Source organism: Haplochromis burtoni, unplaced genomic scaffold (genome assembly GCF_018398535.1).
Source record: "Haplochromis burtoni strain Fernald_Lab_line unplaced genomic scaffold, NCSU_Asbu1 Contig_32, whole genome shotgun sequence".
Classification (NCBI taxonomy): Eukaryota; Metazoa; Chordata; class Actinopteri; order Cichliformes; family Cichlidae; genus Haplochromis; species Haplochromis burtoni.
The window spans coordinates 3,236,525-3,253,289 of NW_024582393.1; the positions used below are offsets into that span (position 1 = coordinate 3,236,525).

Consider the following 16,765-nt stretch of genomic DNA (forward strand, 5'->3'; position numbering starts at 1 on the left):
CAGTTATAGTTTCAACACCATGGGCATGGGCTTCCTTGTTTCCCTCTGCAGAGGACTATAATTCAGAAACGGAACATTGTGCCAAAGTAAATACCTCTGAAACTGATTAAGGTATCAAACTCATCAGCAAAGCATTTACTGAAGTTAGAAATCATGAGCTTCATGAGCGGTACTTCTCTCATAGATTTACACACACACATACATCGAGAGAAAAACATGCTCAGGATAAGACTTAAGAATAAGTATTTTCCTCTTCCGTGGACAGGATGCTGGATGACCCAAATCACTGTGGTTTAGCAACAGGAACTTTGCGTTTTGCCCAGCTTAAGGCTATCTCCCGTGATCTTGCAAGAAGTAGGTTAAAGTAACAGGAGAAATGAAAGAAATGAAACCTAACCGAACTCACTTAATTGCTGATTTAGGAAAAAATAATTTAAGTGAAGAATTGTAATGCCGCTAGGATAGGCTCCAAACCCCCTTATGCAAAAACCTGAAAAGGATAAGCGGAAGAGGATGGATGGATGGACTCTATAGTGCACACTGCACAGTCAATTAACCGCGAGTTAAAGAAAGTATCACTTTAAGAAGAAGCTGCCTCCTCTCTGTATGTTTGAATAAACAATGCGACAACAGATGCCAAGAAACGAAACTTATAGCAAACCCTTTTCCGGGTTAAACCAACAATTTTGATAGAGCAGGTTACAGTTCACACTGTCATTTTTACCTTTTCTACAAAATCATTTTTCAGGAGACAAACATTAGCTACCATGAACTCTTTGAACCAGCAGTATGAGGAAAAGGTCCGTCCCTGCATTGACCTCATTGATAAACTCCGCTCTCTTGGTGTAGAGAAGGACCTGGCGCTGCCTGCTATCGCCGTGATAGGGGACCAAAGCTCGGGGAAGAGCTCTGTGTTGGAGGCGCTGTCCGGGGTGGCACTGCCGAGAGGAGTTGGTAAGAAGACACTTATTTCCAGCTCAGCAAACTCACTGTTCATTAGACTCGTGACAGTCCAGTATATAAGTAATCCTTTCATACCTTACTTAAATAATATACCAAGGGCGTAGATTTGGCATGGACGGAAGGGACATGTCCCCACCAATATCCAGCGATTATTGAATTGTCCCCACCAATAATTTGATCTCTTCGAGTAAAGAAAAACAAAACCGATAGAAAAAAAACGATCTGTCAATGTCTCATTCACCCAGCGGTGCAGAAAGAGTTAAATTACGTTCTCTGCTGGAGTCCTGTGGATCATAGGACTGCCATAATGAATTAATTAAATACACCATTAAATAATTAATTAAATGTGTCAATAATTAATTAAAATTGGAATTAATTAATTAAATAAATAGGTATGACACATGTAATTAATTAATTATTGACACATTTAAATAATTATTTATGTATTTCACATTTTTATTAATTATTGACACATTTAATTAATTATTTAATGATATGTTTAATTATTTATGTATTTCACATTTTAATTAATTATTGACACATTTCATTAATTATTTAATGATATATTTATTTATTTCATTTTGGCGCCTGGCTCTCATCTTGAATTAATTTTATCTGTCAGCCTCACCCATCAAACCCAGGGGGCGGGGTTAACGCTGCCCATGCAGCTTCTCTAACATTTGATTGGTTGCCGTGCAAAGTAAGTCAAAACAGGTCGATCCTAGATAATCGATTGCTTGTGTAGACTTGGGGCAGCCAGGTATCCCAGAATGTATTTCAAATCACAGGCAGCAATGGTGGTGCTGTAGTTTTAAAATACCCCGTTTTTCTGTCACCAACTACACTTTTAACAGTGTTTTAGCCGCGAATGTTGCACCGTAATCTTCACATGTCTGGTCAGGTTGTCAACATAAAACATGTTTGCAAAAGTGCTCAGATGTTTTCAGAGATTTCACTAGCTCTGCTAACAATTAGCATGCAGAGTGCACCCAGGGGGTTACGTTAACCGGTTTGTTTACATATTCCACTCTCCGTGTTCCACATGTTGCATTCACAGATTCTCATTTTCACCGATCGTCTCTTTCCGCCTGGTCTTGTGTCTCTGTGCTTCTGTAACATAAAGAACGAGCTGACATTTTTCTCACGAAACCAGCGATCAGCTCAACAGACCCTCAGTTTACCTGCATGCATCCTCCTCCTCACCTGTCAGCTGTTTAACACCTGCTGCTAATTCAAGAAACACGCCTACGTTACCTGGTGATAGTCACAGTTTAACTGGGCAACCGGTACTCGATATAAAGCAATGTCAGCGCATTTTTCTGCACAAGATAAGGAAATATAGTATTTTTCCCGAGCGCAGAGCTGCTGGAGCTTGTTTCCTTACAGAGCACTTTATAGGCGAACAGCTTCATCAGCGGCTGATGTCCAATCACTGGCACACAGCTTTGAAACCTCAGCTGAGTTTTAGCTCTCAGTGGTTAAACGCTGGACTTAATTCACTCAGGTTCTGTCTGTCGGGTCACGTTTACTTCGCTGTTTTATTTACAACTGAGCAAATCGGTTTGGCTGAGGTTAAAGTTACGTTTCATAACTGCATAGTTTTACAGAGGTTTAATGGTTCACTGGCACATGTGTTAGACTGAACTATTCGCTTTTCTTTATCTGGTGTGTTTTGGATTTAACAGTGAATTTTGAGATTAAACTGACTTTTAAAATGTTTTATACAAAGAGGAAAGAGAAGGCGCATTTCCACCGAGAGAAGCAGAGTTTGCAACAGCATGTTCATCATGAAGTCTGCAACCTGGACAGAAATATTATATCATCTGTTTTTAATAGTTATTCAACTGTATTCTAAGCACCAGCTATCTGTTAGAATTTTTAGAGTTTACTTAACTAAAAATAAATGAGGTTAACATATAATTTGTGTGATTTTTTGCCTCTCTCTCTTTTTTTCTTTTCTTTTTTTTTTTTTTTTTTGCTTTTTCGGTCATGTTATGTTTAACTGTCAAAGTTTTGTTACAAACTATGAAACACATCGTGCAGACTTCTGGATGTTAGAAGAAAACTAATACTGCTCATGAATGAGACTAAAGGCAGGAAAGTGTCCTTTAAAACTAAACATGTTAGTAGGACCTCCCTATTTATATCATAGTTTATGATATAGCACGTGCATTTCAGTAATAGCCTGATTTCAGTGTAGTAGTGTCACACAACAGTCACACAGCTCACATGGTCATTATCTGTGATACTCCTTAACTATAATTTATCCAAGTTAACTTCAGTTAACCATTCAGATGGTTCTTTTGCAATGAAAAAGCTGTGTACCGGGGCCTGCGCTTTGTCGGTGGTAATAACAGCTTGCGAGGCGAGCGGGTCTATCCCAGGCTTTGCCGTGAGACTGGGCATCGAAGCACTTTTGCAAAGAGGCTGTATCTTGACAAACCGACCAGACATATGAAGATTAAACCACTACATTCTCGGCTAAAAAAATATTAAAACGGTATTTGGTGACACACAAACAGGGTTTTTCAAAGTTCAGTTCTGTTAGTTTCCACATGCTGGTTGTTGTGTGCTAAAAACAATGGCCACCAGGCCAAAGCAATGGTTTTGACTCGATCAGCGTTAACCCCGCCCCCTGGGTTTGATGGGTGAGGCTGACAGATAAAATTAATTCAAGATGAGAGCCAGGCGTCAGGACTGCCAAAGTGAAATAAATAAATATATCATTAAATAATTAATGAAATGTGTCAATAATTAATTAAAATGTGAAATACATAAATAATTAATGAAATGTGTCAATAATTAATTAATTACATGTGTCATTACTATTTATTTAATTAATTAATTCCAATTTTAATTAATTATTGCCACATTTCATTAATTATTTAATGGTGTATTTAATTAATTCATTATGCGAGGAGGAGAGGAGGATGGCAGCAAAAAGAACCTGGATATAAGAAAGTATTTTTCAAAGAAACCTGTAAGTCACTTAAAGTCAAGTTCACTCATAAAATCTGTCCATCATAATAACGTTACAGGCTATGCAAGGCAATACATGCCAACCCTCCCGTTTTTTCTCGGACAATCCCGAATTTCAGTGCCCCTCTTATTACTCTTTCTGGGTTGCAAAATAAACTTTTAAAAAATTTCAGGCGAGAATGTAGCTGTGCAAACTTCAAATATCTGAACCGGGGAGAACAGCAAACTCCCGGCACATCGTTTTAGGCTTTGGCCCACATCAGTCTAAAATTGTATGTAACCATGAATAACGTGTTGCCATGTCCACCAGGAGAGACTGGACAGTATAGATGTAAAACAAATATGCCAGCAGTTTATCTCAGTTAACGAGAGGAGAAGGCATGTGTTTGGCTCCTTCACATATGGACATTGAGTTGTTGTGTGGGACACCAGTAGTCCATGTCTGTTGCTGTAACAGTAGTTCATGTTTAGAGTAAAACATCCAGCTCACTGATCTTGATAGAGGGCAATAGTCTGCCTAAAATGTTGCATAATTTTGCTAAGAGATCTGTTACTTTGTGGTAATCTTAGATGAGTAGTTTTATGGACAAAACCCACCAGGTCATTCAGTGTTCCCTTAGTGCTAATGTATAAGAGATGTTGGTGTACTATAACTGAAGTAATGTTGTTAAGTCCTTAAAGTCATATTCTTTTATTGTCATGACTGTATTTGAAGCTATTTTTATTTTTGTATGATATCTGATTTATATGGAATATGGCTGAAGTAAACTAAAGTCTAAAATACTTAGTCAGTCATTTGTTTAATAGTAACTTAACATTATATAATTCACATATAAAACTATAAATTGTAATTTTAAATGGTTTAAAAGCATGTAGAATAGCATATGTAGGCAAGTATATCTCTCCTTTTTTTTAATCAAGAAGCAAAGACGAAAAGGAAAAAAAAGAAACAGGGCAGGGTTCGGTGGCTGAATCATCCAATGCCAAAACCAAATCTACGCCCTTGTAATATACACTGCTGGTCAAACGTTTTAGAACACCCTAATTTTTCCAGTTATTTTTTGCAATAGAAGTCGTTCAAGTCCGATGAATAGCTTGAAATGGCACAAAGGTTAGAAAGGCCAGAGGTTAAAAAAGTTAATGTTACCCAAAAATGAAAAAGAAAAAAAGTACATTTCAGAATTATATGTTACTCTGCCGAAATGGTGGGCCAACTCATCTCCCGTGCAACATATTTATTGGCCTTACCAAAAGAAAGTGTCTTTGAGTATAAAATAAAATGGGGGGCGGCTATTTTCATGTCTTTATCTTTATCATTGTGCCACATATACAAAAAGGCCTTTTTCAGGGAACACAAAATGGGTTAACAATTTAAAGATGTTCTGCAGCAATGGAAGTCGATCAAGCCTTGAAAGCTGGTGCTACTAATTCCTACAGGTGTTCCATCTTTTCTGGATTACTTACAATCCCCTCTGTCTGCATAAGGGCAGTGTTGGAACACACTGTGGTACCATACTGTTATAGCCCATCTCGGGGTGGCCAGACCATAAGGGTGATCCATCCCCGTCTGACCCCAAGCAGCACATCACACAATTAGTACAGTTTGATGGTGATTTATTTACAATGAGTGGATTTAAAACAAAGGAAAGGAGCGGACTATAACTTTGGGGTGGACCTAACGAAAAAACAACAAACAAAAGGAGCCTATCTCAAGGATATATCAAACTTGCCTACTCAAAAGAATTAAACCAAACGACAGGAACTTACCTCCCCAACTAACAAAAACATGAGAAAACTGTAATCAAAGAAAAGGGCAGTCCACCCCTACATGCTCCTGTGTAAAACAAACATCACTAGACAGGTAGCATAAAGTCTGCCAGTTAGGATGGGCCGAGGATGAATGGCTGGCCGTCCATGGCGGTGTCATCAAATACGTTGTCTCCTGGTAGTTAGCCAATCCGCAGGAACTGTCCCCTGGATCCACCAATGACGAGAAGGCACCTACACGCTTAAATTTGCATATGAGAAACAGCATTACGACAGCAGTCGTTAACACATACCCTCGTGAGCATCAGTTGAACAGTATTGTACTGCAGAGAGTTTATTGTTACAAAAAAAGGTAATTAATAATGGAAGAGAGACAGGCCATCAGTTAAAAATGCACAGAGAAATTGCAATGAAAGTCAAGGCGTCAGTGACTAGAGTTTCCTTCACCATCAAAAGGCACTCAGAAACTGAAAGGATGAGGTCTGGCTCACCCAAAGCCACAACTGAATCAGAGGATTTTGGTTTAGCTGTTATATCTACCAAAGGCAAGGCAAGGCAAGTTTATTTGTATAGCACAATTCAACAACAAGGTGATTCAAAGTGCTTTACAGAGACATTAGAAACAAAAACAAATAAAAAGCATGATTTAAAATTGATTAAAACAAGCAAATAAACTAACTAACTAATTAACAAACAAACAAACAAACAAACAAAACAGTATATAAAATCAAAACAGATAAAATCAGAACAGTAGATAAAATCAATAGTTAAATGTAAGTTTTGAAATTTAAGCTTAAAGTGTGGATTTGGTGCTTTATTCAAATGCAGCTGAGAACAGGTGAGTCTTCAACCTGGATTTAAATAAACTGAGTGTTTCAGCTGATCTGAGGCTTTCTGGGAGTTTGTTCCAGATATAAGGAGCATAAAAGCTGAATGCAGCTTCTCCGTGTCTGGTTCTGACTCTGGGAACTGATAAAAGACCGGATCCAGATGACCTGAGGGATCTGGAAGGTTCATACTGGGTCAGGAGGTCATTGATGTATTTTGGTCCTAAACCATTCAGAGCTTTATAGACCAGCATCAGAACTTTAAAGTCTATCCTCTGACGGACAGGCAGCCAGTGTAAAGACCTCAGAGCTGGACTGATGTGGTCCACTTTTTTGGTCTTAGTGAGGACTCGAGCAGCAGAGTTCTGAATGAGCTGTAGTTGTCTGACTGATTTTTTAGGTAGACCTGTAAAGATGCTGTTACAGTAATCAAGTCTGCTAAAGATGAATGCATGGACTAGTTTTTCCAGGTCCTGTTGAGACATCAGATCTTTTATCCTTGAAATATTCTTGAGGCGATAGTAAGCTGACTTTGTTATTGTCTTAATGTGTTTTTCTAAGTTTAGGTCTGCATCCATCACTACACCCAAATTTCTCGCCTGGTTTGTGGTTTTTAGGTGTATAGATTGAAGTTCTCTGGTGACCTGTAATCGTTTTTCTTTGGCGCCAAAGACTATTACCTCAGTTTTGTTTTTGGCGAGTCAAAAGTTTAGAATACATTTTAGTCTATAAATTGATTCCATTATTTCTTTTTTTTTTAACTGAAGTTGCTTATTTGTAAGATGCTTTCATTTCAGGGTGCAATGAGACATTAAACTGCATCATTTTCAATAAAAACTGGAAAAATTGGGGTGTTCTAAAACTTTTGACCGGTAGTGTATATACATTTGAAATCCCTTACCTTTGTTTAATTGGCGTTATTTCTCTGTTCAAATTCAACTTGTAACAACTTGTTCAAATCAAATCCTTACAGTACTACCTGACCACTGGTCTTAGCCTGGCATGGGCTCTGACGTGGTTCTATAGAAGTGCGTTTGAATATATTTGGATAAGCCGAGACAAATGTCGGGCTGGCTGGATAAGTTTCTGTTTCTGTTTCTGTTTTCATAGTTTCTGTTTTCATTCTTGTTGCTTTGAGTCTTGGTCTATTTGAGTTTCTGTTTCTGGGACCTTCACTGTTTCCCTCTCTGTCTTGTTTCATTTTGGTTCCTTTGCCCTCCCTTGTTTCCTTTTCTTTCTCATCTTGTTTATTGAATAATTTCCTCTGTTTATTTTCCAGTTACAGTGTATCTGCAAAGTATTCACAGCACTTCACTGGTTCCACATTTTTGTCATGTTCACTCTTATTCACCTTAGTCTGCACACAACACCCCATAATAACAAAGAAAGAAAAGTTTGCTTGAGATTCAATTTCTACAGACCTCCAAACATGGCCTTCAGATTAGCTCAAGAACAGAAAGTGAAAGTTTCATGGAATGGGTTTAGCTGGCTGAGCAGCTACATGCAAACCTCACATCATCAAGCATAATGGAAAGAGTCAGATGCATGGGTATAAACCACTGGACTCTGGAGTAGTGGAGACGTGTTCTCTTCAGGAAGAATGGTCAAAAATCCCCGTAAATCCAACCTTAAACCTTGTGGAAAGCCTTCCCAGAAGAGTTGAAGCAGCAAAGGGTGGGCCAACATCATGTTTAACCCTATGGATTAAGAATTAGATATTCCTGCAGACACATAAGAAAATGTGTTTGGCAATATAGTATAATGACTGCTTTTTTATGATCTTATCAAATACTCTGGGTATTCACTCAAATCTTTTCCTCTCTGTCTCACCATTCACTCATAAAAAACACAGGTATTGTGACAAGATGTCCACTAGAACTGAAGATGACAAGAAAGAAGAAAGGAGAGGCGTGGTATGGAAAGATAAGCTACCGTGACTATAATGAAGAGCTAAAAAAGCCTTCACTTGTGGAGAAAAAGATTCGGGAAGGTACAGCGTGAAGTATTCTTAAATGTCACTGTTATTGATGGAGGCAGAAGATAGGCCAGCTAAACTTATTGTTCAGGTGTGACTCAAACCAAATCCTCTTTTCAGCACAAGATAAACTGGTGGGTAATGGGACTGGGATCAGCAATGACCTCATCAGTCTGCAGATTGCTTCCCCTGATGTCCCAGATCTGACACTCATCGACCTGCCTGGCATCACCAGAGTGGCTGTCAGTGGACAATCAGAGGACATTGGTGAACAGGTAGCATTTGGTGGTAGAATGCATCAAGTCAGATTAAAATACAGCTCAATTCATCCCTGTCACATGTTTGCTGTTTTACTTTTGATTTTTAGAAAAGCAAGAAAGACCCCATCATAAATATATGCATGATTGCTATCAGTACAGCCCACAGAACACTATCCAAACCACAGCTCAATAATATAATCATATGATATATTTCTCTTGTGAAAAAATGAAAAGTATGGCTGTGATCTTTTATGGGTATTACATTCATTCACAACTTGATTTGAACAATCCTAATTTGGGCACGATTAGTTTGTATAACTTTTTGCAACTATATTTTTCCATTTCGTAGCTTAATATTTGTTACGTTACAAGCTAATACTTTCAGATAAAACGACTGATCCAGAATAACATCAGAAAACAAGAAACCATCAGCTTGGTGGTTGTTCCATGCAACGTGGATATTGCAACCACAGAGGCTTTGAGGATGGCACAGCAGGTGGATCCTGAAGGAGAGAGGACTTTGGGTAACTAGAACTGATTTTAAAAAGTGCCACCTGGCTTATAAGCAAATGTCTCTCTTAGGTCACTGATTCTCTATCCACTGAATAAATATAGTTGCTATGTATGCTTACTGCATACATTTATCATGTTGGTTCTGTTTTCACTGGTGAGGAAACTGTTGAATCTCATTTAATCTTTTTATTAGTTTGTCACAATGTGAGCAATATTTAATGGCTGGCACCAAGCTCTGACTGGAGCTCATTAATGATTATTATCATCATCATTATCCAGCTGCTTTTCTGATAAGGTGGGGAATCCAACACTATCTCTCTCTGTCAGGTATCTTGACTAAACCTGACCTGGTGGACAAAGGCACAGAAGAGAACGTGGTTAAAATTGTCCATAATGAAGTCATCCCGCTGAAGAAGGGCTACATGGTGGTCAAATGCAGGGGTCAGAAGGAGATCACAGAGAAGGTTTCACTTTCTGAAGCACTAAAAAATGAGGAAGCCTTCTTCAAAGAGCATGCCCATTTCCAGTAAGTTTGCTCTTTTTGGAAATTATGCAAACAAGTGTTTGTGGTGTGTTAGGCTGTGTTGCTTATACTCTAACCTTTTGTTTGTGCTGTAGGACTCTCTTTGATGAGGGCCAGGCCACTGTTCCTAAACTGGCAGAAAAACTCACTCTTGAACTGGTGCATCATATTCAGGTAAGTACTTATTACTGTTTTACCTTTGTAGGTCACTGGGGAGAGCTTTAACCCACTCCACCTTTGATGTGATTTGTCCATGTGATTTGTAGACATCTCTGCCACGGCTTGATGAGCAGATACAAAAGAAACTTAAACAAACTCGGGCAAACCTGGACAAATTAAGCAATGGACCCCCATCTGATGCAATTGAGAGACTTGGTTTCCTCATTGATGTAAGTTCACCAGTTTTTTTAGGAGACAAAAATTTGCCAGCTGCAGGTTTTGCACCTCCTAAACAAAAGTGTAAGAAAAATGAATATGAGCTTCTGGAAACAACATGTCCTGTTCTTTGAAACCGTTCCTTCTTAGAGAGTGTCAGCATTCACACAGGATGCTATCAGTCTCACCAAAGGTGAAGAATTAAAATGTGGATACAAGTCCAGCATCTTTTCCTTACTGAGAGGTCAGTTTGCAGTATGGAGGAAAGCCATAGAGACCTCTGGAACAAATTGTAAGTTAATTTAAAACTTGTTAATTAGTTACCTCTAATATACCTACTGTTAAAAGATGAAATTATTAATACTATTTTCCCACCACAACTACAACCATATTATAGTCAACTGGAATATTCAGAGAGAGGTTTCTCAATATGAACGAAAGTACCGTGGAAGAGAGCTCCCAGGGTTTATCAACTACAAGACGTTTGAGGCCATGATCCAGGAGCAGATCAAACAGCTGGAGGAGCCTGCTGTCCAGAAACTCAAAGATGTGTCAGGCATGTTTTTTATGATACCGCAATCATTGAAAGTCATCACAGAACATGTTACTTTGCAGGTATTCTTTCATTTTCTAATTTTTTATATTGATAATTTTCTCTTTTTAGAGCTTGTGAAGAAGGAGCTCTTTGAGTTGGCACAGAGCAGCCTGGTTGGCTTTCCTAACCTCATCAGAACAGCAATGGTAACATCTCCTTTGCTGCTTGTTGTATATTTATTACTAAACACTGATAAATATGTACTGACATCTTCTGTGTGATTTAGCTGAAGATTGAAGACATCAGAACTAAACGGGAAGCTGAAGCAGAGGCCATACTGAGGTTGCAATTTCAGATGGAGCTGATCGTTTACACTCAGGACACAACATACAGCCAGATGTTAGCAAAGAGGAAGAAGGAAGACAAAGAGGAGGCTGTAAATTCCCTGGTGAACAATAATAGCAGTGGGGCCACCCCGAAAGAGATGCTGAAACACCTTAAATCCTATTACCAAGTAAATGTTACTGAAACTCTGTTTTTTATGTTTGCATTTAAAAACATGATATAGTACATAAACTCTTGCCATGTCAAAAGATACATCCCACTGAAGTTTTCAATATAAGAGAAAAAGTAGACTCTTTGAAACAGTGACTACAGATAAGCAACAACAAAAAGAAAAGAAGAAAACTAAAACTAAAGCTGAAATTTAGAATGTATACAGTTAAATGAAATGAACACCTGTTATATTTATGACACAGTCACATAAAGCAACAAACAGGAAATTTGGGTTAGAGCCTGAATTTGCTCACTGCCCCAACAAACTCAGCTTGATGGGACAAAAATGGGCCACAAAGTAGAAACAAATCCAGTTTATCTGCCCATAGACATCAGTACAGAAGCAAATCTTTTACTTAGAGATGTTTGGCCTCAGTAACAGTAACAATGTTAGTTTGTTTTTGCCTAATAATTTATTAATACAGAATAAATGTTTCAATGTCTTCTCAAAGCCAGGTCCAAATTCAGGTCTGACAGTATTAGAGACACCAACAATATTTTTGTGATGTCGGCACATGAAGGATTTAGCTTTTTAGCGCATCCCTATTATCTGCTGGGGGGGGGGGGGTGGGGGGTGGTTTTAGTCTTTGTTTATTTTGTTTTAAGAAAATACTCAACTTTATTAAGTCTTAGTCTGGTATGACTTTTTTTCTGTTTTTCTTTAGATGTGAACACAATGTAACCAACTAAGTTGGTTACAAAATATCGAAATGTTCTATGATTTTGTTCACAGCTAATAATTTAATACAAAATAACAACCATGTTCAAATTCTGACATATTACAGACAGTAACAAACAAAAGCTTTTTACGTCCTTATTTCTGTCTTCTCCACTCACAGATTGCGGGTCAGCGTCTTGCTGACCAGATCCCCCTGGTGATCCGCTATCAGATGCTGCAGCAGTTTGCCAACCAGCTGCAGAGGGAGATGCTGCAGATGCTTCAGGATAAGGAGAGAAAAGAGTCCCTGCTTCAAGAGGACATTGGCACAAAAATTCAAAGGGAACAACTTCAGAACGGCCTTAAACGCCTCTCAAACGGCCGCCTTTTGTTGACTGAGTTTAGTATGAACACATTCAACTTCAGCTCAGCACAAGGGCAAAGCTTAAAACCAGATTTCCAACCTGACAAACAAAATGATGGATGTCACTTCATAGAATCATAGAAATATTTCCCCAGCATTCGCTTTGCAATACATTTTGAGTGCCTTTATTATAGATTGTAATTGTTTTAGTGTGTGTGTACTTATATATATACTATATATATTTATATATATATATATAATATATATATATATATATATATATATATATATATATAATATATATATATATATATATATATATATACATATAAAATATAACATCTTAAAGGGTCATACGCATGTATGTTGCTGTTGCAGAAGGATATTTTTTGTTTATTAAAAATGTTTTGAGTGTTAGAAATAAAAATCCCTGGTAATGGTATGCACTCCATGTGCTATTTTGTTATATTGTGTGTTACAGTTTGTGTATACATTAACGGGGGAAATGAATAACTAAAATAAAGTGAGACATATACTAAAAGGCTGAATTTTTTGAAAGTGACATTTTTTTCTGCAGAAATATGATCAGAATGTATTAAAAGAACATTTCTCAACAACGGATTCATCTTCAAACTGGTACAGCCCCAAGATAAATGAGATTAGTTATACCACTGTACAAAAAATGGAAACAGATACCAATTCATAATGACAGGCTTGGTATTATTTGCCCTCCACCCTCTAACCTTTGTGCCATCCTTAAAGTTTTTTGGTCATATGAATGAAACTGTTGCCAGAAATTATGGGGAGGATAAAGTTGTTCTGAGCCCCCTTTTTAAAAATATTTTTCTACTCATTAAAACATCAACATGAACTACATAATGTTAGTTAATAAAATATGCAGCGAAAGCTAGATAGAAAACAATACCTTAAATCCTGACAAGTGGACTGACCCTCAAATGCCTCAGAGTGGTTATTCCACTGCCTACAGTTCTCTTAATCCTTTACTTTGCAAAGGTGAACTGAAAACCAAGCATGTGTTGGACATTATCCTTTACTTCTACTGAAAAAGAACAAATTGTGTTTACAGCTGTAATCAGTCTGCAGTCTTTGTTACTTTCAATACCATGAAAACTGAATCTTGTCCTTCAATGCAGTTGCCATACATAAAAACAAGAGACCAACATTTCCTAACGCATGTTTATGTTCATGGTTTCAGGATTTTGTGCATTTGTGTGACTTACTGGAGCTGACACAATATCTGCACAATAAACATGTGACTCCAAAACCCTGCAGGTTTTTCTGGTTTGGTGACAATCTATTTCAGTAGATGTTTACAGATTACAAACTAAGATCCCAACTTTAATTTATGCTGCATTTATATTATTTCAGGATGAGATCAGTTATTAGTTTGATAAATAAAACTTTGATTTTATCTATTTCAGCTGCATTTGACTCAAAATAATTGGTTTGTTTTTATGAGAGCCAAGAATCTTTTTTCTTCTTTTTTGTGTATTTCCATGATATTGCTAAACGACATAAAATTAGTGTACTTCAGTTTGCTTTGCAACATTTTTCACAAAAACATCATTCAGCATCACATCAACACCTGGTTTAAGAACTCTAAAACGTATTGGAGCATTGTACATTTAAACTTTAAATTTCAGGTCTAGTATTTGAAAATAATGTCCTGTTCTCTCTTTCTTACATTTTTGTCTTCTGTATGCCCCAAAATATAAAAACTTCTACACATTGTGGAGATGAAATATTATTTTACTGTTACTATTCATAATCATTATTATTACTGTTGCATCACTTATGATTTATCATTATCATTTCATTGAAACATTTATTGAAACTGTTAATGTTACATTAAAGTCTGTATTTCAGGTGTTAGCATAAGCACATAATAATCTTTCATTGCATGTGTAACTGTGATCATGTTATACGCATATTGCATTTTTGTGCTCATTAAAGAGTTGAAGCTAGTGTCCTGATTCGTGATTTGAGGAAGAGACATACGACTGAAGGTCCATTGTGCGTCAAAACAATGATTTTATTAAAACACATATATGTGGGAAGATGAGATCTGCAAAACATCAGCCTCGATTATCTTCGAACAATAAATGGGGTGTCATATATATAACATCAGGGAATCAGGAAATATAATGCCCCCTTGTGCGTCCAAGCAGATAAAAACATATGCATGTTCCAGTAATTCCACCGAGCACATATTCTAAAAAAGAACAGTTCCTTCCTCTGTTCCTCCGCCACCCGCCAGATGCTTCCTGTTATTCCACTTTCTGCGCTTCACTGTCATGTATGCAGGTAAACAACTTTGAAGTCAGTTTCGAGCAAAACAAGTCTACTGTGTATGTGTGCAGGCAGACTTATGTTAAGCCTGTTTACCTCCCAGCTCCACCTGGAGCCTGTATCCTGGAAGACAAATCTGTTAAATCAAACTTCTTATTTACAACCAACTATAGATCATGAGAGTGATAAAGTATTCAGCATAACAGACAAGTATCATGTTCGGGTTTTCTCAAATCATTAAATCACTATTATTACCATAATTTGTCCCAAATCATGAATCATCCCAATTTATTCCACAATTTAATCGGTGACTTTCCTTAAGCAATGTCACTCCACTTGTTTTATCACTATGAGCCCCATATTAAACTGTTCCATAAAAACTGCATCTCTTATTTGTTTTCTCATGTCACTTGTCTGTTTTGTATCCTGTTATGAATCCTTCATGCACTCTTAACAAAAGCAAAACAAACATTAGCAACACACACGGGGGTCAGGCGTCGGCCATCCACATTCCAGAGGTGCTATAAAAAGACCTCCTGTAAAAAGAATGACACACACATTTTCCCAAAAACACAGTGTAATAGCATCGCCAACTCATAACCTATAAACACAGTTTCTTCACAAATAAGCCCAGGAATCCTTTAGTAGAAAAACATTAACCAGTTGTCCTGTTATAAATCACATCATCAAATCACATGCAGACCTGTAATCCTGTAGAGAAGAAAATGCAAATGTTAACGCTGCGCAGGTGTATACACACTTTCTCACAGTAATCTCTGTGAGCAACACACAACACAAACCCATGAATAACACACCCCTGGTAGGTTCACAAACACAGAAAGTGGCATTTAAAAGTTAAATCAGTACGACCAAAGCTCACGCAACCTCAGATGTTGCTGTCATCTTTCTGCTCCTGTAAAAGAAACACACATAAATTCATCCACCCTTTTGTCCTGTCTAGGTGGAGGTTAACCTTGAGTCGTGGTCAAGTCTTGTCAGCTTTTACCAGTCAGTCAGTTTGTTTTTATTTCCATTCATTCATTCATCCATTCTTTCTTTCTTTGCTGATAGTGGAAGCCATCGCCGCATTTGATCTCCGCCCTCAATAAAATGACGTCATTTCAAAAAGAAAACGAACTTTGGATCGGATTACCTCGCTGAATCCTTCTTAGGCAGGGACTCTCATTTTCTAATTGTCCCAAATAAGTGGCTTTCTCCAGAGCCCATTTTAATGTGGAGAAACTCACTTGCAACAGTTTTCTCGACGACATGTAGCGCTTCTAATTCCCGTCGTGCAGATCTGCTTAAAGAAAAGAAATTCACAAACAAAAATCAGTGCACTGTTCAAAAAATATAAAATGAAAAATAAAAGATAAAACTGTAAAACAAAAGTAAATAAAAATACAGAAGCCCGGTCTTAGGACTTGTCACTCTTATAAGTGAAAAAATACCAAATCTAAAACTTGGTGCCATGGTAAAACCTCCCCCATACTTCAGAAACAAAACAAAACAAAACAAAACATCTGCTAGTTTCACTCATTTAAACTCTGGCTGCAGGATTCTGTTCACCCCTGCTATCATGTTCCCCAAAATAATACAAATTCAGTCGTCTATGTATCAGTTCTCACCCCACTCACTAAACCAGACAGGATGATGGTAACAGTATTACCTACTTAAAATTGTGTTTGATCCTAATGAGCTGATCCTAATGAGCTTCATTACATGTGTGTGTGTGCTATGTTAGTAGGGTTAATACATTTTCTACTTCTATATATCCTTTTATGTACCTTCCCCCTTTTTTCTGAAACAAAACTCCGTTCACTCCAAATTTTGTTCCAGAAACATCTAAATGAAAAACTCTGTCATAGTCAGGCACAGCTAAACCCCAAATGCTTGCAGGTTACCATAGGCAACCACACTGTGTATTGTTAACCCCTTCTACAAATGCCCTCTTTTAATGTGTTACACTTTATGTATGATTTTGTGTTATCTCTGGTGCATATTATGTGCGTGCGTGGTGTCACTTTCCATTGTTCTAACAGTACTCTTGCATACCTCAGCGCTGGTTTTCCTCCCCCTTTTGTGGTGGTCTGGGGACTGTGTCAAACCTCCACTTCCAGGCAGTCGTCTGTCTCCCTGGATTCCTTAACCCAATTTGATT

The 16,765-nt window shown here is 37.6% G+C and overlaps 1 protein-coding gene across 1 annotated transcript; it reads left to right on the top strand.

Moving 5' to 3' along the window:
* Positions 1-673: 673 nt before the first annotated feature.
* Positions 674-12,509, top strand: LOC102297151 (interferon-induced GTP-binding protein Mx). The gene is made up of 12 exons (XM_042219434.1): positions 674-954; positions 8,389-8,526; positions 8,632-8,786; positions 9,157-9,295; positions 9,612-9,810; positions 9,903-9,981; positions 10,074-10,196; positions 10,333-10,474; positions 10,580-10,738; positions 10,847-10,923; positions 11,004-11,231; positions 12,112-12,509. Exons 1-12 carry the CDS (start codon positions 768-770, stop codon positions 12,433-12,435), a joined length of 1,950 nt encoding a protein of 649 aa, XP_042075368.1. The 5' UTR covers positions 674-767; the 3' UTR covers positions 12,436-12,509.
* Positions 12,510-16,765: the final 4,256 nt, after the last annotated feature.